This window comes from Melozone crissalis, unplaced genomic scaffold, assembly GCF_028551555.1.
Source record: "Melozone crissalis strain CALT ecotype California unplaced genomic scaffold, PUWL_Pcris_2 ptg000032l_1, whole genome shotgun sequence".
Lineage (NCBI taxonomy): Eukaryota > Metazoa > Chordata > Aves > Passeriformes > Passerellidae > Melozone > Melozone crissalis.
The window spans coordinates 5,350,422-5,372,416 of NW_026535810.1; the positions used below are offsets into that span (position 1 = coordinate 5,350,422).

Sequence of the window (21,995 nt, forward strand, 5' to 3'; positions counted from 1 at the left end):
TTTCCTCCTGGGCAAAGTGCCAAAGCTCACCAGCTCAGAGGCAGAATCTCACCTTTGGGGTGACTTGCTGCAGGCTGCTCAAAGGGGAGTTTGAACTCCAGGCAGGTGCATTTCTGTGTCACGTGGTGTTTTGGGAGCTGTTCTACTTTCCAGGATAAAATCCCCTTTTTAATGTTTTGCCTTGGGAGTCAGGGCCCTTTCCCAGAGCTGTGGCACACAGTGAGGCACCAGCCCCATGCGTGGTATGGGTGTGTTCCCTGAGTTGGGCTCTGAGCCATGCACTGGGTGGCCGGGTGTTCCTCCAAGAATCCCCTCTTGTCTGCAGCCAAGTGCCCAAGGAGGCGGCCTGCTGCCTGTGCCAGGAGCGTCCCCTGCCCGAGAGCCCCTGCAGGACCATCCAGTTCCTGTGCCAGAAGCTGTGCAGCACCAGCGCCCCGCAGTGCGGTGAGTGTGCGGAGGGGCTGGGGGAGCTCCAATCTGCCCTTTCTCCTGAGCCTGGGCAGATGCTGCAGCACTGCCCCGTGCTGGGGCGTGCTGACCTGCCCTTGCAGTACAGGCCTAGGACACAACACCTTGGGAAGGAAAGTTCCTGGTGATTGTACTTATCTTGTGTGTCACATACTGTCTGGAGAAGGAACAGCTCACTGGGCCCACCAAACCTACCCATTTCCTGCCCACACCATGCCCCCCAAGAAAGGAAAGCAGGAATGCCCCGTGCCCTTCCCAGGTGCTGGAAGGCAAGGTCTGCCCATAAAGGCCCCTAATTGCCCTAACAGCCTGGTTTCTGTGCCACCCCAGTGCCCACTGCAGGGCAAAGGGCAGGGCCCCTGATGTGCTCTGCAGGGTGAACACCAAGCACCGTCATGCCCCGCTTGGCCTGTGCAGGGGCAGCAAAGCCCCGTCCTGCTCTAGCTGGGCACGGGGCACAGCACATGCTGTGCACAGCAGGGCCAGGCTGCCCTTCTGCAAACAGAGACAGCCAGGTTTGCAAGGGCCCCAGGGAGCTCGCTTCTCTCATTGCCTGAGCCCCAGGTTTCCCCCAGCACAGTCCCACATCTCTGGTGCGCTTGAGGAAGTTTTTCATGCTCTGACAGCTTCAGCTGCTGCTCTTGGCAACGGCCCCAGAGCAAAGGAGTCCCTGGGCATTCCTCCCCTGCCAGTGTGTGCCCCCTTTGCAGTGCTGATCTTTCCTCTGGGGTCTCTGCCTCTTCACTGGCTCCTGCAGTGCAAGCCAAGCCTGCTCATCTGGAGCTGTGGGAACGTCTCCGACAGCAATCCCGTTCCCCTGGGATGTTTCCGTTCCATCCAAAGAGAGCCCCAGGAGACACCAGGAAAGAACCAGCTCACTGCTCTGCCCCAAGGGCATAATGGCATGGATTGAAGGGCTCTTCTCCTCACCACAACACATCCTCCACTCTGTTCTTGTACTCCCTGGCCTTGAGATGAGCTCCTGCTGGTTTGGATAACCTCTGAGCCTGTGTTTGTGCCCAGCTGCTGATCTGCTCTCTTGCTGTTCTCCAGCTCACAGAACTCTTCTACAGAGTCGAGGAGAAATAATGGACTTGGAACAAGGCAGAGAGCTGAACACCATCCCCGTGTTGAGCCTCAAGCCCAAGGAGCCTTCACTGGGAGATGGTGAAAGTGTAATGCTTGTTGTTGGCCTGACCCTGAGATCTGAGGGTGATGTCAGCAGCCTGGACAGTTCCAGTACAAATTCACATCCCCCTCAGCATCTCTTGGGGCGTGAAGGCAAAACAAGCGCTCATGACCTGAGAGCCAAGGTCAAGAAGAAGCTGTACAAGACTAAAAGGATCAAGACTGCCAAAAGCATTGTCCCACACCACCCGCAGCCTGTCAGGCTCAGGGATGTGGTGAAAAAGACACGCTCAAGCTGGGATCACAAGCAGATGGAACCATTTTTGAATTGGCAAGCACTGAACCCCTGGGATGTAGTTGGTGGGTTAAACCCCATTCATGACAAGTTGGTTGGCAGATACCTCATAGATGACTTGGAAGATCCAGCTGAAAGGCAGAACTATGTCGATTCTGAGAAACAGCGAAAGAAGGAGGACACCCGTTACTGGGTTGGACATAATCATCTTTTCTACCAGGGTTTGAGCCCTGTGAAAGCAGAGGGAGAGCCCAGAGCCACCGTCACCAAAGATGAGCTGCGTCTAAACAGGAACCTGGACTTCCTCTCTGACCCGTTGGTTCAGAGAGGCCCCGCTGGGAGCAGCAGGAGAGGAGCCACGGCTGGGGAGGAGCGATCGTCTCTAGGTGGGCACCTCCTGATCATGCCTGACACCACAGGCACAAACTCTAAGCAGCAGGAAGGAGACTTCAGGTTCCTCAATAAACCTTGGAGCCCCCACGGTCCAGACCTTGCGCCAGTTCCAGGAGAGCTCTTGGAATCCGTGGTTGATCGTCACCTGCGCTTGCTGGTGCCGGACAAAAGGCTGCAGATGTTCATGGCCCACGTGGAGCGAGCCCTGAGGATGGACTGCAGCCTGCCCCAGCTCAAGGTGGTGTGTGCCAAGATGGTCTCAAAGACGGGGCTGCTTCTAAAGGTGCTCAGTGAGAGGAAGGAGAACAAGGGCGCCTACGATGGCATGGGCCGGTGTCCTCTGCAAGAGAACATCTCCAGGCGCACAGCTTTGGAGGAGGATCAGGAGCCCACAGAGGAGGTAGGAGAGCTGCGGGCACTGCTGCGTGTGTCCTTCTGGGCAAGGGAGAATGGAACGAGTAATTCTCTTAGCCCCACCATCTTCTTTCCTATTCTCCCAGCCAAAGCCAGAGACCATGGATGACACGATCTCGTTTGTTGTATTGCTGTCTGTCATCGCAGTTGTTTTGGTGATACTGCGGGGTGTCTTCCACGTAAGCCAATTTCTTGTTTGACACAGAGCTGTCTGCCTTGTAGCTGGAGTGCTCAGGTGACAAGCCCCATGTGCCACTGCAGATGGCCCTGCATGTGCTGGCTACCACAGGAGATGTTGTTCCAAGCCTGGAGCTTGTGGCAGCATCCACAGCAGCCAGCTCAGCAGGGTCCAGCCCGCCTGAGGGAAGCTTGTCCTGCCTTCTGTCCCGGCTCTCCCCAGCTTTGCTTTGCTCTCCTCCCTTCAGCCACAGAGCCATGAGATTGGGAGCTGTGGGAATTCAGAACAGCTCTTGGAGTTGCTGCAGACAGGGACAGGAAACTGGGAAGGGAGGATAGGTTCTCTTTAAAGTTGTTGTTGCTGGCACAGACTCGCACGTGTGCAGAACGGGCTGGGTTGGATGAAGAATCTTTGGTTTCCCATGTTCTGTAGAGCATGACAAGAAAACTTTGGTATTAAACGTCTGCCTCCTTTCCCAGGTGTGTTCCCAATGTTCTGCAGCTGTTTGCCAGCTACTCAGAAGGAATGTGTGGCTGAGAAGGTAACTGCTCCCTGCCCCTGCCACTGCTGTGCCACCAACAGTCTTTCCCGTGCAGAGCAGCTCCTCCTGGGGCCCCGCAGCCGCGCTGGAGCCGCTGCCCAGGACTCTCCCGGCTGTGTTTCCAACACGTCGCGTTTGGGGCAGCCCCGGGCGAGCGGCTCCTGAGCGGCAGCGCTGGGCACGGCCGGGGGCTCCCAGCCCAACCAGCCCTTCATGCACCAGTGATGCTGCCCTGGATGGGGTGCATGTGCTGGGCCAGCCAGGGATGTCCTTTCTGGAGCCCCCATCTTCCCTGGGCTCAGCTGAAATGCCCCCAAGCAGGGACAGGTAGCTGCACCTCCTGCAGCCCTCCCTGCCCAAACCTCCCTGCTCATGTTCTTTGGTTTTCAGGTTGTTTGTAAAACTGCAACAGACATGGAGGAAGAACAAGTACAGGGAGGCAGAGGATGCAGAGCAGGTAAGGGCAGGGAGCAGATGCCGCTTTGCTCCTCTGCCTGCACCTCTTGCTCTTCCTCACCTCTCCAAATCCTTCTGCTCCATGGCAATTTCCAGGGTTTGCCTGAGCTCAGTGAGGCTGATTTGCTCTTGGTTCAGTACATCATGGATGTTCTTGACAAGGAGGAAGAAGAACGGCAGAAACAAATGGAGAAAGAGAACACAGATGTCTCCCAGGTTGAGATACAATGTGAAGAACTCAAAGGAGGGAGACAAGATTTTCAAGATGTCAAGAACAAGAAAGTAAGTTGCCAGCACTTCTTCTCAGGCTCCTGTTGCGATACAAGAACTGCTAGAACTTTCCTTGGATGCTATTTTCTTCTCTATTTCCCTGGATCCTTGTTGTTGACTTGGTGGCTATTCCCTTGGCTATTTCCTTCCTGCTGTTTCCTTGAGTTTTTGCTTGCCTTTATTTCCTCAGATGTTGTTTCCTTGTTGTCATTCCAGATGGAAGAAGCCTAAGAAAACGGTGTTACCCAGAGACAAGATGCTCCTGCCTGGGCCCGGCTCTGCATCCAGCACCCCACGCTCTCAGCTGCTGACTCCATGACCACTCACTGCAGAGGAGGATGCTGCTGGGGGCTGCCATGCTTAGGACACCCCAAAGTCCCCTGGAGACTGGGACAGGAGGGATCCAGGAAGGCCCAGGTGTCCCAGGCAGTCACCACAGCTCAGCCTCTGGAGCCACAGCCTTCCCAGGGCCATGGCGTCCTGGGGACACCCTGCACATGTGACAGGGCCCCCTTGCACAGCCCCCTGTGTGCAGCTGCCGTGTCTGTTACCGGCTGGGAATGCTTTCCCAATCAATTCTGATTGTGTACATTCAGAGACTCCTGCAAGTGTCTACGTTTGTTGGGTTGTGCCCATTTCTGTGGGGCTGCACACATGTGTGCAGGGTTGTGCTTGCGTACATGGTGCCAGAAGCAGGAGTGAAGTGACATTTGAAGTGACAGTAATTGAACCCCTGGGATGTAGATTGTGGATTAAACTCCGCTCATGACAAGTCTGTTCACAGACAACACATACATAATGAGAAAGTTCAAGCTCCAAGGCAGAACTATGTCAATTCTGACAAACAGCCAAAGAAGGAGGCCAGCCAGTATTGGGTTGGACATAATCAGCTTTTCTACCAGGTGTTCAGCCCTGTGAAAGCAGAGGGAGAGCCACAGTTGAGGAGGAGCAATCCTCTCTAGGTGGACACCTCCTGATCATGCCCGACACCACAGGCACACACTGGAAGCAGCAGGAAGAAGACTCCACTTTCCTCAATAAACCTTGGAGACCCCAAGGTCCAGACCTTGCACCAGTTCCAGGAGAGCTCTTGGAAGCCGTGGTTGATCGTCACCTGCGCTTGCTGGTGCCGGACAAAAGCGTGCAGATGTTCACGGCCCACGTGGAGCGAGCCCTGAGGATGGACTGCAGCCTGCCCCAGCTCAAGGTGGTGTGTGCCAAGATGGTCTCAAAGACGGGGCTGCTTCTAAAGGTGCTCAGTGAGAGGAAGGAGAACAAGGGCGCCTACGATGGCATGGGCCGGTGCGGTGTCCTCTGCAACAGAACATCTGTTGCAGACACGTTTTCATTGAAAATCTTTCCTTAAGATTTTTTCCTTCTGAGAAGCTGAGAGACTTCAGGAACAAACTGTAAACAATGGCTATCTGCTTCTGTGGAATGCAACAGGTGCAGCTATGATTGGTCTCATCTGCTTGCTTGTAATTAATGACCAATCACAGCAGAGCTGACTCCCATGGAGAGTCTGAGGCAGCTGCCTTTGTTATCATTCTTTTCTTTTCTATTCTTAGCTTAGCTAGCCTTCTGAGATGAAACCTTTTCTTCTGTTCTTTTTAGTATAGTTTTAATGCAATGTATATCATTAAATAATGAATCAAGCCTTCTGAACATGGAGTCAACATTCTCGTCTCTTCCCTCACCTGAAAACCCCTGTGAACATCATCACAAACATGTCCAGACACATGGCCTTGAGGGAGGGCAGAGAAACTCACAGAGAAAGTAGGAGAGCTGCTGAGCACAGCTGCACGTGTCCTTCTCAGGATGAGTCCTCCTGCCCCTCAATACATGAGGGATGCCCCTAATAAAGAAGAAGAATTCCAGGATGTGACGCAATGCAAAGAATTCAGGAGATGGGGAAAAGTATTTAAGAAGGTGACACAGTGATTGGGACACCAACCATTGTCCTCCACCTCCTGTGTGAACAAAGAAACTGCTGAGGCTTGCCCTGGGTGCTTTCTTCCTGTTATTTCCTTGCTGTTACTTGAGAGGGAAGTGCCTCAGAGAAGCAGCAGCAGTGAGGGAATGCTGTCACCCCAGGACGAGGTGCCTGTGCCCAGTGACTGCAGAGCACCCCATGAGCCAGCACATTTATCCTTCTCTACAGAGGAGAGAGCTGTGGGTGGCCACGACCTCGCCACACCCAGAGGAGCCGTCAGTACTGCAGGATCGTCCTCATGCCTTGTGGCAATGTTTGCCCCTGCTTTCAGTATAAAGAAAGTTTGCCCTTGTTCCTCCTGGTGTTGCTGATGTCTTTGTAAAAGCAGTTTCTACTCTCCCTTATGAAACTGGCCAAATTCAGTTCCAGCTGGGCCTTTGCTTTTCTACCTTTCTCCCTGCATGCCCCAACGACATCCTCGCCATCCTCCTGTGTGCTGCCCTTCTTGCAAAGCTGTCAATTCTGTGTTTTCCTGGAGTCCCAGGCAGAGCTTCCTGCTCAGCCGCTCTGCTTCCCCACCAGCTCGTCTTTGGGCACACGGGCATGGCCTGTTCCTGCCTGTGCCTTCAAGGATTTCTCCCTGCACAATGTGCAGCCTCCCTGGACTCCTCTGCCCCTCAGCACAGCGTCCCCAGGGAGCCTCTCAAACAGCGTGGCTGGACGGACTCCCCTGGGCAGCCCCTCCAGCCTGGATGGAGCTTGCCCACACCGTGACTGTCCCGGCCCCAGAGGCCCAGAGCCTCCACCTGTTGTGTAGAGGGAGCTGGGAAGGTGAGATGGGCCAGGAGGGGATTCCCCTGCTGCCCACAGCAGGGACCTGTTTCCATTCCCCCTGCTTTTTGGGTCCCCTCCTTCTGCCTGCTGGTCACACCCTTGGTGATCCTCGGCTTCTTGGCAGGTGTCTGTCTGGGACATTTGTCCAATGGCGGCTTCAGAGTGGCTCCAGCAGTCCCTCTTCCTCTCCTAAACCCTGACACTCCTTATCTTTCCACTTCCCTGTTCAGTATTACTTCTTTGACTGTTCTTTCCTTGGAGGTTATTTCCTAGTTAATGTTGGTTTTGTGCAGCCAGAGTGAGCTGTGAGCTGGGAGAAATATCTGTGTATGTTCAGGGCTGTGCACGTGTTTTTTTGTGAATGTGTGCATGCTCGTTTGTCTGGTGCCAGAAGCAGGACTCACATTTGACCTGGCAGGGATTAAACCCCTGGGATGGAGTTGGTGGATCAAACTCCACTGATTATGAAAACCCCATTGAACTAAAATTTTCCTTGTTAGTCCCCATTTTGCTGGTATGTTTGTAAAAGCAGTTTCTCTTCTTCTCTTCTCTTCTCTTCTCTTCTCTTCTCTTCTCTTCTCTTCTCTTCTCTTCTCTTCTCTTCTCTCTTGCTGAGCTGTTTAGCCTGAACAAAAGGAGTCTCAGGGGGCACCTTCTGGCTCTCCCTGACATGAGGGGCTGCCTCGAGGGACAAGAGGAGAGGAAATGGCTTGAGTTGTGCCAGAGAGGTTTACGTTGGGCTTTAGGAAGAATTTCTTCACAGGGAGGAGGATTAAACATTGGAATAGACTGCTCAAGCAGTGGAATCACTGTCTGAGGAGGTGCTTGAGACCTGGCTGCCTGTGGCACTCAGTGCTCTGGGCTGGGGGACAAGGTGGGGATTGTGGGGGTACCACTTGTTGGTTTCTGTGGGTCTGGATGGATGGCACTTGAGGCAGTAATTAATGTTTGGACTCAGGTCTTTATTATTTCTTCTCAGTAAAACATCTCGTTATTATGAGTTCTGCAGCTTTTCTTTAGAAGGCACAAAATGGCCAACAATCTCTTGGTACAAAGTTTTTTAAGACTGAACTATCCAATTAAGAACTGACACCTAGATTATTTTCTCTTTTAACCCAAGAACTGATCCCACAGAGCCGACAATGCAGACTTTTCTGTCCAATTGCAAAATGCCACCCAAACCCACGAAGAAGAAGGAAGAAGAAGAAACCCAGGATGACACCCTGTGCCCTCCATCTTGCTTCCATCCACAACATACTAAACATCCCAAAACCTCAATTTCTCACCCAGTGATCCACCTACACTATTCTCTATAATCCATTTCACACTTTTGTGGATTCCAGTCTAGCTTGAAGTCTGGGAAACTTTCTCCTTGAATGAGGGTCAAAGTCAGTGCTGCCCTGGGGGTCAGGGCACCCCAGAGCAGAGAGAGAAATATTCCCTGTGGTGCCCTGGGTTTCCACAGGGATGGGCACAGGTTGGACTCGATGATCTGGGAGGGCTTTTCTGACCTCACTGACTCTGTGATTCTGTTACCATGACAGGAGCTAGCCCTGCCCCTACTGCTCAGTCCTCTGCCAGGGCCTCCCCACCCTCACATGGAATTTTGGGAATATTCCTTCCCAATATCCCATCTAATCCTGGGGAAGCTACTCCCCCTTATCCTGTCCCTCCACCCCTTGTCCCAAATCCCTCTCCTCTCCTGGAGCCCCTTTAGGCCCTGAAGGGGCTCTGAGCTCTCCCTGGATCCTTCTCTTCTCCAGGTGAGCACCCCCAGCTGTCCCAGCCTGGCTCCAGAGGGGCTCCAGCCCTCAGAGCAGCTCCGTGGCCTCCTCTGGACTCACTCCAGCAGCTCCACGTCCTTCCTGTGTTGGGGACCCCAGGGCTGGAGGCAGCTCTGCAGGTGGGGTCTCACCTGAGCAGGGCAGAATTCCCCCCTCACCCTCTGGTGACACTGCTGGGGATGGTGATAATTTCATATTTTGATGCATTTATAAGCCAATAGAATATAGAAATTGCCCCAGCAGGGATATACCTTCACAGATACCAGGCTCCCTGGTCACTGCCTTATGAATCACCACATCTTCCCACTTGGAGTTCCCCAAGTTCTGTGTCCTCACACTGGATTTTGCTTTACCTTTGCCTTTGCGGTTCAAGCTCAGCCAGGGCCAGGTGATTTCTCCTGTAGCAAATCACCCCTTTGCTCTCTCTAGTTGTTAAACAGGTTACATTTCTCTAATTTCAAGAGGGATTTCACATCATTCCTGTGGCTCATCCCCGAGCTTTTCTTTTTGCAAAGCGAGGTCAAAATACCTGGGCAGGAGTTTGTTATGAATTAAGACACCCCCCTCCCTTCATGATTTGGTGAGCTTGGTGTCCCTTCCCATTGCTTGAGCTGCCTCAGATGGTTATTCATTACCAGGTTACACAATCTCATTTCATTTAATGGAAAACATGTTTGAAAGTAGAAGGAACCTTTGTTTTACGTAATGGTAATGCCCCAACTACTTGGGGTTCAACACCTGTGGTTGACAAGACTCTTGTGGCTCAACACATTTATTACAAGGCTTTTTTTTTTTTTTTCTCTTCTTAGAGAAATACTTTTCCTGTGCCTGTGCAAATAAGTCCCACAGCTACTCCTGCTGGTAAGACACCTTCCCCCTCCAGTTTTCTCAGAGCAGCTCTGGGCTTTACGTGGGCTCCTGCAGGGAGGGTTTTTTCCTTTTGTTGTTCTGGAAGTGCTGCACACGTCTGATACTCTGTCTAAATAATCCTGCAGCTCTGCTGGTTCCAGATATAGCTGACCTCAATAAGTTGACAGGAAAACACCTCCTTTCTAAAACCAGCATTTATTTGGGGGCTTACTTTTAGTAGCATTTAGGTTTATTGCCCATTTCTGTTGCTGTTACATATTTGGAGGAGAAGCAGACATTGGATGCGACGCACATGGTGTCTCAGAACATTAAACTTTCATCCCTAATAAAACACTGCAAAACTCTTGGAAACGATGAAGACAGAGCTGCTTTAATTCTGTGGCATCATTAAAACTGAGATCAAACAAAACTTCTTCTTTGAGGTCAAACTGTTCCAAAGACAATTCATTGGCCTGGGAGAGAAATCAAGTGTAAATTCCTCTCTACAACGTGTTCTAGTTTCCTCCCTGTGCACATATTTTTGCCATATATGAGGGGCAGCTTCCCCAGAATTTACCACTTGGGAATGTTTCTGCTTTGGAAGGGCTGACTGACATCACGAGGCAATGAGCCAGGAGGACACACGGCCACTCTCATCCTGAGCAAGTCCTTCCAAATCCCCGTCTGTTCCCCTTTCCATTGGGCTGGACAGTGCTTTGTGGAGGGTGGGTTCTTAATTGCCTCCCACCCTGTCCCAAGGGAAGGGAGCAGGCAGGGAGCTGAGGGATGGTTCTGCAGGAACAGAGCTTTCTGTTTGACTCTGCTGCTCCCTTCCCTTGGGGGCAGTACTGGCCACAGCTTGCTGTGCCTTTGGAAGGGGCTGGAGAGCAGGGCCTGCAAGGGGGAGTGTGGAGAGACAGCAAGCCAGCAGAAATTCCATCTTCTCAACAAAAAATCTGATGGGTATTGGTTGTGTCAAACCCCAAAAAGCTCCAGTTTTGCTGCTGCTCTTCAGTAAGGATCCATGCCCAGGGACAGCAGGTGACTCAATGTCACCACAGGGAACCAGGTGTCACAAGGGTGGGCAGACACTGCTCCAGGCAAACTGCAGGAAGAGTCAGAATATCCTGAGTGGGAGGGACCCCCAAGGATCATCCAGTCCCTCCCCTGGCCCTGCACAGACACCCCAACAATCCCACCCTGGGCATCCCTGGGAGCTCTGGCAGCCTGGGGACTGGGACCATTCCCTGGCAGTGCCCAGGGCTGGCTCATGGCAGGAGCAGCTCCAGAGAAGCCAAAGCCACCATGGAGTTGGCTCCTTCCAAGCAGACAAGGAAATGCAAACCCTTCTTTTAGTGGCACAAGCGGAAGCACATCAGGGTCCCAGGAAATGGCACCACAAGGACAAGCACTGATGGAGCTGAGCACTGGGAATAAGTTAAAACAACTGAGGGGATTTGGGGACACCTCTGTGTGCCCTCATTTCAGCTGCTTCGATAACAAGCATGACCCTGCAGGGCCAGGGCTTCCCTTGCTGTCAGCTTTTCCCCCTTTGCCATGAGGTTTGTGGTGATAAGTGCCTGCACCTGCGGAGGTGAGTGGGCTGTGGCACAAAACTGAGCCTCCCCAGGGAAGCTGTGGTGGTCCCAAATGCAGTGACAGGAAAAATCCTCTGCTCAGGGCTTGTGCCAAGGCTGGTGCCAGCACCCACCTCATGAGTACCACCAACCAACCACCTTGGACTCAGCACCTTCCAAATTCACCCCCTGCCCCCACCCTCCTCAGACCCCAAATCCACCTTCCCAGCCCCAAATCTGCCTCTCAGTCCCAAATCTACCCCCAAATCCCTCCCAAGCCACAAATTCACTCCCCTCAGTCCCAACTCTGCCCCAACCCTAAATCCAAGCCCTAATTCATCCTTGCAGCCCCAAATCCACCCCCAGGCCCAAACTGCTGTTCAGCCCCAAATCCTCTCCCCAATCCCCCCTCACAGCCCTAAATCCACCACCCAATCCCAAATCTACCCCTAAATCTCCCCAAAGCCACAAATCCACCCATCTCAGCCCCAATTGTGCCCCACCCCATATCCACCCCGTAGTCCCAAGTCTATCCCCAAATCTGACCTCCCAGCCCCAAATCCTCATCCCCTGCTCCCAACTCCACCCCAAATTCAAGCAAATTCTCAGACCTAAATCCCCCTTCCTTAGCTCCAAATCCTCATCCTCCAACCCAAAATACACCTCCCAGCCCCAAATCACACCTCTCCCTGCGGCATCTCGCCCCTCCCATCCCCCGAACATTCCGTGCCCCCGAAAACCCAGCTTCCTGTCCCCCAAAACCCAGACTCGTGACCCCCACAAAATCCAGATTTGTGCTCCCCAAAAGCATGACTCTTGTCCCCCAAAACTCATACTTGTGCCCCCCCAAGAGCCAGACTTGTGCCCCCAAAAATCCAGATTTGTGCCCCCCAAAAATCCAGACTCGTGTCCCCGAAAAGCCAAACTCGTGCCCCCCAAAGCCAGACTCATGTCGGCAGTAGCGGGTTTTATTCTCCAGTTTCTTCTCCCTGGAGCGGGGCGGGCTCAGAGGGCGCAGTTCCCCTCTCCGTAGCGCCGGCACCTCATCACCTTCAGGTAGGTCTCCACCTTGTGCAGGTCCTTTTTGAAGCACGAGAGCAGCCCGTAGTTCTTGACCAGCGCGTCCTCCCCGCGCAGGTGGAGCTCGAATTTCTCGTAGGTGGTTTTGAGCACCTGCGGACCCCGCGGGCTGCGCTCCTCCAGCTCCTGCGGGACAACGGGGACACTCCGGGAGAGGCAGGGCCGGACAGGGGCGTCTCCCAGGGACAAACCTCCTGCCGAGCCCTGGGACAGGTCAGGGGCATTGCCCCCCGCTCTTAAATGGGGTTTCAGGTGGGGTTTTGTGTAGCAGGAGTCCTTGTAAAGCTGCTGCCCAACTAAGGACTTCACGGCTGTAGCTCATTTAGAATAACTAGGACTGGGGCACAGCCACTTATACAATACACATGCTTTACAAGGACTCCTCCTACATTTCCCCCTTTTTCTTTTACTGACAGATGTTCAAATATGATACAGATATTTAAGTACAAGACATACATTTCCCACAATACATGTTTTACCCCAAGACTCAAATGTCTTGTACAACACACACACAGCTCTTTGCTCAAAGGCCGTATTCTTCACAGCTCTTGGCTGTCACAGCTCCTCGACTCAAAGGCTATGTTCTTCCACAGCTCTTGGCTGTCTTTCCCACAGTCCTGGCTCAAAGGCCATCCACAGCTCTTGGCTGTTCTTATCTCTACCAACTATCTCATCAGGGATCATGTCGGGGTCACCACTCATTGTAATCATATTGTTGTTCTATTATTTCTAGAGTCCAAATCTTCTGGCTCGTTTTCTCACATGCAGCTCTTCTCAGAAGTGTAATTCCTTGTGGCTTCATCAGGGCTCCTCCAATGCCCTCAACGCACCCCCTTTTATCCTAGTAGCCTTCACGAGCCACAGCTGCTGCCCAACTAAGGACTTCACAGCTGTAGCTCATTTAGAATAACTAGGACTGGGGCACAGCCACTTATACAATACATATGCTTTACAAGGACTCCTGCTACCGTTTTGGGCGCAGGTGGAGGTGGTGCCGTGGGGTGATGGCACACTGAGAGTGCCAGTGACACACACGGGGCTGTGGGGAGGCAGGAGTGTCCTAGGGGGGCTTAAAATAAGGGCAAAATCACAGAGAAATACTGGTGGATCAAACCCCACTGACAGTGAAAACCCCATTGAGCTGAAATTTTCCTTGTTGCTCCCCTTTTTGCTGATGTATTTGTAAAAGCAGCCAAAGGGATGGGGAACTGCACAAATAATTCTCTCTTCCCCCACTTTCCCAAAGCTCTGATCCAGCCCCATATCTCCATATGGAGATCTGTGCTGACCCACTCCCCCTGCTGTGCTCAGCATCAGAATGGTTTTGGTGAAGTAGAAAGTGTCATCAGTTGGTGAAAAAGGAATATTTGTGTCATTTCAGTGTGTGGCTCCCCAATGCCCAAACACACATAGAATGCAGAGCAAAATCTGCAGTGACCCTGATTCCTTTGCCTTCTTACTCCAGCACAGAAACTCTGGGAGTGCTCACAGGGCCTGACTTGAAGAGTTATTTGACAGCTAGAAGATGTAAATAATGGCCCAGACTCATTTCTCACAGCTACAGCTTCAGGGTGACTCTGGTAGATAAACTTATAGAATAAGCATAACTGGAGGGTGTCCTGGCAGATAATGGGCGATTTAATTTAAAACAACAAACCCAAAATTAAGAAGACGTTAAAGGGGCTTTAAAAGAGAGGGAGAGTGACAAGGGGGAATGGTTTTAAACTAAAGTCCCTCTCTGGGAGGGTGGTCAGGCCCTGGCACAGGGTGCGCAGAGCAGCTGGGGCTGCCCCTGGATCCCTGACAGTGTCCAAGGTCAGGTTGGAAAGGGCCTGGAACAATCTGGGATAGTGGAAGGTGTCCCTGCTTATGGCAGGGGTGGCACTGGATGGGCTTTGAGATCCCTTCCCACCCAAACCTTTCTGGGATTCTCTGACAAGATCTTCCTTGGAGAGAACCCCCTCCAGCTCTGAGCTTGGAGTGTTGTATTAATGGAAGAGGAAAACATCAGAGCAAGTCCTTCCCTGTATAAAATGTGTTTATAAAATGTTGTGAGGTTTCAAACCTTGCAAAATGTGCCTGTTTCAAAGTACTTTGCCTGGAGATGTAACAGATATTGTGCTGCTGTTTGTCTGATGTTGGGTGCTGGGTTTGGAATGTTGTGATTCCTGGTGGAATCTGCTCCCTGAGGGGTGCTGGTAACACCTGTCCTGTGTGGTGGGACCTGTGCACTGGGGGGGACATGATCTTGTTATCTAAAGGGAAACAAAGTCCAAAGGATGTGGAATTCAGGGAGGTTTCTCGTGGTCTGTGGATCCCTGAGAGTGCCCCGTGCCTGGAAGATCTCTGTTATCCCACAGCTGGGACTTACCCTCATCAGAGCTTGGATCCCTTCTTCCAGGTCCTTTAGCTTTTCATACACCCTGTCTGAGGTGCCAGAAACCAAGTTGTTTGTGAACACCTTGCTCAGGTGCTGCACTGGGGTCAGCCAGCACTGGATGAGAACCAGGGAAAACCGGAGAAGCTCCATGTCCTGAAATTGAGGCAGGAAAGGGTCAAAGCTGAGTAGGTGTGGTGTTTGGTGGAGTGTCCTGCTCCCTCTGGAGCAGCCTGGAGTGACCCAGAGAGGGACACTGCTCCTGCAGCTCAGTTTGCAGGCTGAGGGCAGCACACAGCCCCAGGTCCTGTGCAGACAGCAGTGTTCTCATGCTGGAGCTGGGAATATGATTTACAGTGTAACCAGAAGAGTCTGCAGGGTTGAAACAGCAAAAAAGAGAGAGGAGGGTGAAAGCACCAAAGGTTTCACAGGTGGAAACGCTCTGATCCTGCAGTGGGGACTCCACAGACAGGTCTGTGCCTGCCCCAGGTCAGAACTCACCGATTTCTGCTGGGCATCCTCCTTGCCCGTGGGAGCAGGGATGGTTTCTGAGTAGCAATAGGCTACCTGGGAGTTTTTGTTGGTGTGCCTTTGGTCCTCTGGGATGTAGCTGCGTTCCTGTGGAGACATCCCAGATACACTCAGGTCTGCTGCCCGTGGGCTGGAGAAGAGCACAGAGAATTCCCGAGCTGTCCTGCATGGTTCCTCTTTGCAAGGAATAAATGGGAGACAGGAGGTGCCTCTGGACAGGGTGGGAAACAGGAGTTTGTGTGTTGGCACAACAGCTGCCCTGAAATTCCCCCTCTCCCTAGGGCAAGGTGCTGCTCTTCAGTAAGGGTCAGCTGTGCCCGGGGGCAGCAGGCGACTCAGTGTCACCAGAGGGTGTCACAAGGGTGGGCAGGCACTGCTCCAGGTGACTGCAGCAGGAGGAGGAACAGAACACACCTGGGACAGGTTCTCCTGAGGAGGAGATGATCCCCAGGGACACTGTGTGCCAAAGGGACAGCCCATGCCAGATCCTGGGTAGCAGCAGAACACACCTGGGACAGGTTCTCCCAAGGAGGAGATGATCCTCAGGGATAGCCCGTGCCAAAGGGACATCGTGTGCCAAAGGGACAGCGTGTGCCAAAGGGACAGCGTGTGCCAAAGGGACATCGTGTGCCAAAGGGACAGCGTGTGCCAAAAGGACAGTGTGTGCCAAAAGGACATCGTGTGCCAAAGGGACAGCATGTGCCAAAAGGACAGCCCATGCCAGCTCCTGGGCAGCAGCAGGCACTTGATGGGTTTAAGCACTCCGACCCAGCAGGACAAAGGTGACAGGAAAATCCTGCAAAATATCTGTGTCACCTCCCATCTACCCCTGTGCAGGGGGTCTGGACACAGGTGGAAATGGCCCCAAGGAGGCATCAGAGAGGAGACAGAGAGGTGACAGTGTCCAGGCTGGTGGGACACAACCTGCCCTATCCTGTTAAGGTTTCTTCTCCTCGCTGAGAGCTGGCAAAGACACCAAGAGCTGGGAATTCTCTGGGAAGCTTTACAGCCCTGGAGCCACCAAGGAAACACAGAGGAGATGCCCTCAGGCCACAGCACTCACAAACTCCTTGTAGGTCTTGGCAGCCAGGAGGTGAAGGTGCTGAGCCCTCAGCACAGCGTTGGCAAACAGGCTGGACAGGGGCATGGCCGGGAAGGTGGCAGCTGCCTGTGGCCACTGCAGTGCCACGGTGATCACAGCAATGGCCAGAGGAGAGAGCCAGGAGTCTGCAAAGTGGAGAGGAAGGTGTTGGGAGTCCTTGGGACTGTGCTGAGGAGGAGGTGGCACCTGGGAGTTCATTCCCAGCCTGTTCTGCCCGTGGTGGATCCATGCTCACCTTCCATAGTGCCCTGTTGGACACTGGGTGGGCTCAGCCCTCCCAAAATTGAGGGAGACCCTTTCACTGGACCTGCCCTTGGGGCTGGGGCTGCTCCCACTGAGACCAGCAGCGCCTTCCTGGCTGGAATTGTGGTTGCTCCATGAAAAATAAGGGGTGTCCCTGTGGTTTTCTCTGATGTTTTCCCCTAGGCCTTGTCCCTGTCCTGGCTGGCATCACCTGTGCTGTGACCAGCTGCGTTTGGTCCCTGGGTCACACCTTTAGCATTTGGTGATCTTGGTCAAGCCTAAAGGTTTTCAGCCCATGACACCCAACACAAATGTCCACCTGTGCTCACACAGACCACAAAGCTCAACTGAAACAAAGACCCTCAGGAGGAGGAATGCCCTGGAGCCTGTAGGACTTGGGCATTATTAGACATCATCCTCATCCCTGTCTGAGGTTTGGAATATGAGTTATTATCCCTGCCAACTTTTATGCTAATAGTAACTATTACAGCTGGCTTGATCTTTTCTTTAAGCTCACAACACTCTCCTTGCCCACTTTAACCTAAATATTAATTAGTGGATTAGAGTCATACTTCGGGGAAAGGTTTTCTTTTTCATGGATTTAGAAATTGACATATTTTAATTTAGGAATGGTAAGAAGTGTGTGTAGCCCACCACAGAACTACCCCATCGTCATCATCATCTCCTGTTACCCTACACACCCAGCACTGGAAATCCTTTAAAACTGAAATAAAATGTACCTTGAGCCATTTCTGCTGGTGAGTTGCTCAGGTGTGGCTTGGTTGGGAATGCTTCCTTCTCTCACCTGGTGAAGGAAACTGTGGAGCACCCCCTTATATAGCAGGGGGTCTGTTTAAAATGGATCTGTGTGTCCATGATCACAACAACAGCTCTGCACCTTCCCCCTGCATAAATGCATCAGTGTTCACGGTGGTGCTACCTCATCCCAGGCATTTTCACAGATGTGCAGCTTGGGAAGCTTTGTTTGCCTCAGGATGAGACCAGTGCTCCATGATTTCGCCATATTCTCCTGTTTATTGCAATTCAAGGTTTCCTCATCACAGCAAGGCCCAGATGAGACCGTGGTGGGATTGGTTGTGTCCTCCTGGTGTTCCTGCCTGGCTCTGCCACCTTGGCCCACAGGAATGAGCACTCACCCTGGGACATTTCTGGCTTAAAGCAAGTGGAGAGTGGCACCAGGAGAGGTTTAGGTTGGATATTGAGGAGAAGTTCCTCCTGAAAGAGGTGTCCAGCCCTAGCACAGCTGCCCAGGGCAGTGCTGGAGTCCCCATTCCTGCAGGGATTTAAAGCAGTGTGGATGTGACACTTGGAGACAAGGGTTAATGGTGGCCTTGGTGGTGCTGGAGGAATGGTTGGACTGATAATCTTGGAAACCTTTTCCAACCTAAAAGATTTGTAATTGTGCGATGTTTTCCTCTCTGTTGTTTGTGGGGATACAGCTGGCTGGATGTTGTCAGATGAATCCCATTTCTGCCAAGGAATTGCTTCCGATTTCTCCCAAAATGTCAAAAGTTCAGCCAACACTTTTGCTGAGCTGGTTTGCCACAGGGGAGACAAGGAGCTGTCCTGCCCTGGTGCTGGTTTGGATTCCAACCTGCCCACTGCAAATCCAGAGCTCTGGGAGCTTTCTCTGATCCTCAGCTGGACAAGGATGGGGGCAAACCTGGTCATGAGCATCTTCCTGCTCTGCCTGAGATGCAAATATGAAATACCATGGGATTAAGGAGAGGAATGGTGGGGAAAGCAGATAGGAGGGATGGGGAAGAGGAGATGGGGAAGGGAATCAGAGAATCATGGGGTGGTTTGGGTTGGAAGGGACCTTAAAGCCCACCCAGTGCCACCCCTGCCATGGCAGGGACACCTTCCCCCGTGTCAGGCTGCTCCAAGCCCTGTCCAGCCTGGCCTTGGAGAAGAGAGGACACAGCCCACCCATCCCTGCTTTGGAGAAAAACAAGGTAGAATGTGGGATGGGCAGTTCCAGGGGTATTTAAAGGATTTTTACCCCACATAAACCTCCCATTGCCCCAGACCAGACTGGTTTGGCCTTTGTTTGTTGTTCAGGGGGTGTCCTGTGTCCGGGGGTGATTTGGCTCGCCCAGGCCCCCCGTTTGCTGTGTGTGGCTCTGGTTTCCAAGCAGCAGCATCACCCCCGGAGCCGCTGGAGCCGCGGGAGGAGAGCGAGGAGCGCTGCTCGATAAACATGAGGGGAGCAGGGCTGTTCCGAGAATCCCCGGGTGTTGCTGCTGGAGACGCGGAGGTGCCACAGGGAAATGTCACTCCCGGCAGCGGAGGGAACAGCGGGTCCTGCGCTATCAGGTGTCCCGTCACCCCACGGCGGCAACATCTGGGCGTGTTTTTGTGTTTTCTGCTCCCGCTCGTGTTTAAACCCGTCAGGGCTCAGCCCAGCCCAGCCCCGCATGACGCCGCTGTGTCAGTGGAGATCCTGCGTCCTGCGCTGCTCTGGGTCAGAGCCGTGCTAAACCCGCATGGTCCGGCACGGAGGGGCCGGGCTGAGCCGGGCTGAGCCGGGCCAGGCTCCCGGGGGCTGGCTCTGTCCCGGCACGGAGCTTTGTCCGGGGCTGGCTTTGTCCTGGTCTCGGCACGGAACGCTCCCCAGAGCTGGCCTTGTCCCGGCACGGAGCGCTTCCCCAGGCAGGCTTTGTCCCGGTCCCGGCAAGGAGCTTTGTCCCGGCGCTGTCCCGCAGTAAATGAGGCAGAAGCGGCGCCTGACGAGCGCCGGGTCAGAGGCAGAGCCGCGGTTGCACAAGCGGCTCCCAAACCTCACCCGGGCCAATTTTTGGCTCTGCAATTCCTGCATTCCCCAGCCATCTAAAGCAGCGTCACACTGCATGATTTCCACATTCCTCGGAAAAGAAAAAAATCCCTCCATTCTCTTCAGGATGGCTCTGTGTCCGCCCACCTTTCCCCGAGGTTTTAAACAAGAGAAGCAGCTTTTCCTGGGGGTGCTCCCGGGATCCTGGTGATCCCCAGCCCGGGGAATCCTGACCCAGGAGCTGCTGCTGATCCACAGCCCAGCTCTGCAGAAGGTTTGGGGTGTGGGGATTATCTCTCCTAACTCACTGCTCAAGGAGAAATTCCATTTCAGATTTATAGGGATTATTTGCCAGAGGTGGAACTCCTGGGTTTTCCTGTGAAAAGATGAGGGTGAACCCCCAGGTTCAGCTCCCCAGGCAGCCCCACCTGTCTGCCTGAGCATCCCCATGGAAAACAGGGAATTTCCCTCCCTACTATTACCTGGAAGGAGGTTGCAGCCAGGTGGGATCGGTCTCCTCTGCCAAGGACAAGAGGAAACAGCCTCAAGCTGTGCCAGGGGAGGTTTAGATTGGATATTAGGGAAAATTCCTTTACTGAAAGGGCTGTCCAGCCCTGGCAGTGGTGGAGTCCCTGTCCCTGGAAGGATTTAAAAGGTGTGTGGATGCGGCACTTGGGGACAGGGGCTAGTGGCAGGGGACACAATGATCCTAGAGGGCTTTTCCAGCTGTGTGATTCCATGACTCAATGACAGAAACCAGGACAAAATACACAGCCTGGGCTGTATAGACTGATATATTTATTTACATTAAATGTGTATTAAACGCAGACCACTCTCAATATAGAATGAAATGAACCCCAGGCATCTCCAGGCTCCTTAGAAACTACTCCAGGCAATTCAAATAAACCAATAACACTACAGAAATTTTTATTTACTTCTGGCATTTTAAAGGAGGCCAAAGCCCTGAGCTGAGAGAGCAGCAGAGCAGGACTGGGGTCACAAAAACTGCTTTTGACACAAGTGGTTCCTCACCAGGTGCAAACAGCAAATTGTCTTTATTTTTTTTCTATTATTCTGTTGAGTCACTTGAGTGAGTTATTTACAGAGATCTGAATCTGAGAAATCTGGAGCTGGGAAGGCCAGCAAAAAGAAAACCAAACCAACTTCCATCTTTCATTTGGAAACTGAAAACAAGGAATGGAGGGATGAGCTCTGCTAGTCCTTAAATCTTGGCAAACATGGAAACCAGGAACAGCCAGTTCTTTTCTGTCCCTGTGAATGTTCCTTTTTTTTTTTTAATTAACCAATTTTATAAGTAAAATATGCTTAAATAACATATATATATATATATATATATATATATATATATGTGGCAGAACTAATTTGGGGTAGTTTTATTTAACTAGTACAAATCAATTCCAAAATGCTGGGTTTTGTGCTGTTTAAACTGAATTCCAGTTTTCCACAGAGTTGCTTTACTGGTGAAGAATCGTCCTGTTACTTCTCAAAAGCCTTTTTGGCTTAGAATTTTACCCTTCTCTGGCTGTTTTTGGGGTGCAGAGCAGTTGCAGGAGCTGCTTGGAGCCCAAAATGTCGTGAAACACCAGGACAGAGAGGCCTTGGGACAGTTTGAGCCACAATGTCCTTGTCACCCTCGTCCAGCCAAGCCCCCATGCCCTGGTTTGGGTGCCCAGCTGGCCCTGAGCCCACCACCCTCAGCTGTTGCTGCCATGCCAAGATAATTTAATGACAAACCCAATCTCCAGATGTTTTTTAACTTCTCCTTCAAGCGCAGATGTAGCTGAGAGTGGAGCTGCTGGTCCTGTTCTCCTGCTCTGGAGCCTGGTGATTCTCTTTGTCCCATCCCAAGCCGATGTTTTGGCACTGTTGAGGTCCCCATGGGTAGCCTCACATCTGCTCTTGGTTTTCCACCCCTGCCTGCCCTCTGGGTGAAGTTTGAAGAGGTGAAGTTTGGTTTCCAGCTAAGCTGGACCCAAAAAGCTGCTCATTATTCCCAGGAAATCAGCACCAGGGTTGTGGGACACCCCTGGAATGGGCACAGCAGGATGGAGCAGGATGAGGATTCACCCATTACCTTTATTAGGACTTCAAAAGCAGTTGGAGGTTTGTGTCCCACAATTTACAGTTTTCCCAGATGTTCTGAGGTCACACATGTCCCTCACCATGGGGACAACCTCATGGCAGGGGCCAGCTCTTGCTTGGGGAGCAGCAAGCCTTTGGGAGAGACCTTTCTGCCCAGCTCTTCTATAGTCTTTGGAGAACAGGAGGTGCTTTTGGGGATCCTGCACCTCAGACCTCTGCCAGCTGGGGCTCTGGACACAGCCTTGGCTTTGGCAGCTGGAGAGTGGCCCAAAATCTGCTTCTCACAACAGCCCCACGGTGCTGTTGGCTGTGTCCCTGCAGTGCCTGCTCCTGTCCTTCCCGGGGTGGTGGGGCTGGAGCAGAGCCCTCATTCCCAGCCATTCCTGGGCTGTGTGACCAGTTTGATGCTGGGGGACCACAGGTGGCTCCTAATTTCTACAGAGGCTTTAGGGGTCGGTCAGCGGGGTGGGGACAGTGACAGTGGGGCAGGGCAGCCTCGGGGACACAGCCCAGACACATGAGCACCCCAGACGGGCTCCCAGCCCTGGGCTGTGCAGTGTTGGCAGCCTGGGCTCCAGGCAGAGCCGTGCTCCAGGGGATCTGTCCCCACGGGGGCTGGCAGGGCTGGCAGGGGCACAGGACCCC

At 52.8% G+C, this 21,995-nt stretch overlaps 1 protein-coding gene across 1 annotated transcript; it reads right to left on the reverse strand.

Annotated features, from left to right (window-relative positions):
* Window positions 1-12,125: 12,125 nt before the first annotated feature.
* LOC128940115 (somatotropin) lies at window positions 12,126-16,452 on the reverse strand. Its single transcript, XM_054281412.1, has 5 exons — window positions 16,446-16,452; window positions 16,172-16,335; window positions 15,079-15,195; window positions 14,572-14,733; window positions 12,126-12,326 (listed from the first exon to the last, which is right to left on the reverse strand). Exons 1-5 carry the CDS (start codon window positions 16,450-16,452, stop codon window positions 12,126-12,128), a joined length of 651 nt encoding a protein of 216 aa, XP_054137387.1.
* Between the last annotated feature and the right edge of the window lie 5,543 nt (window positions 16,453-21,995).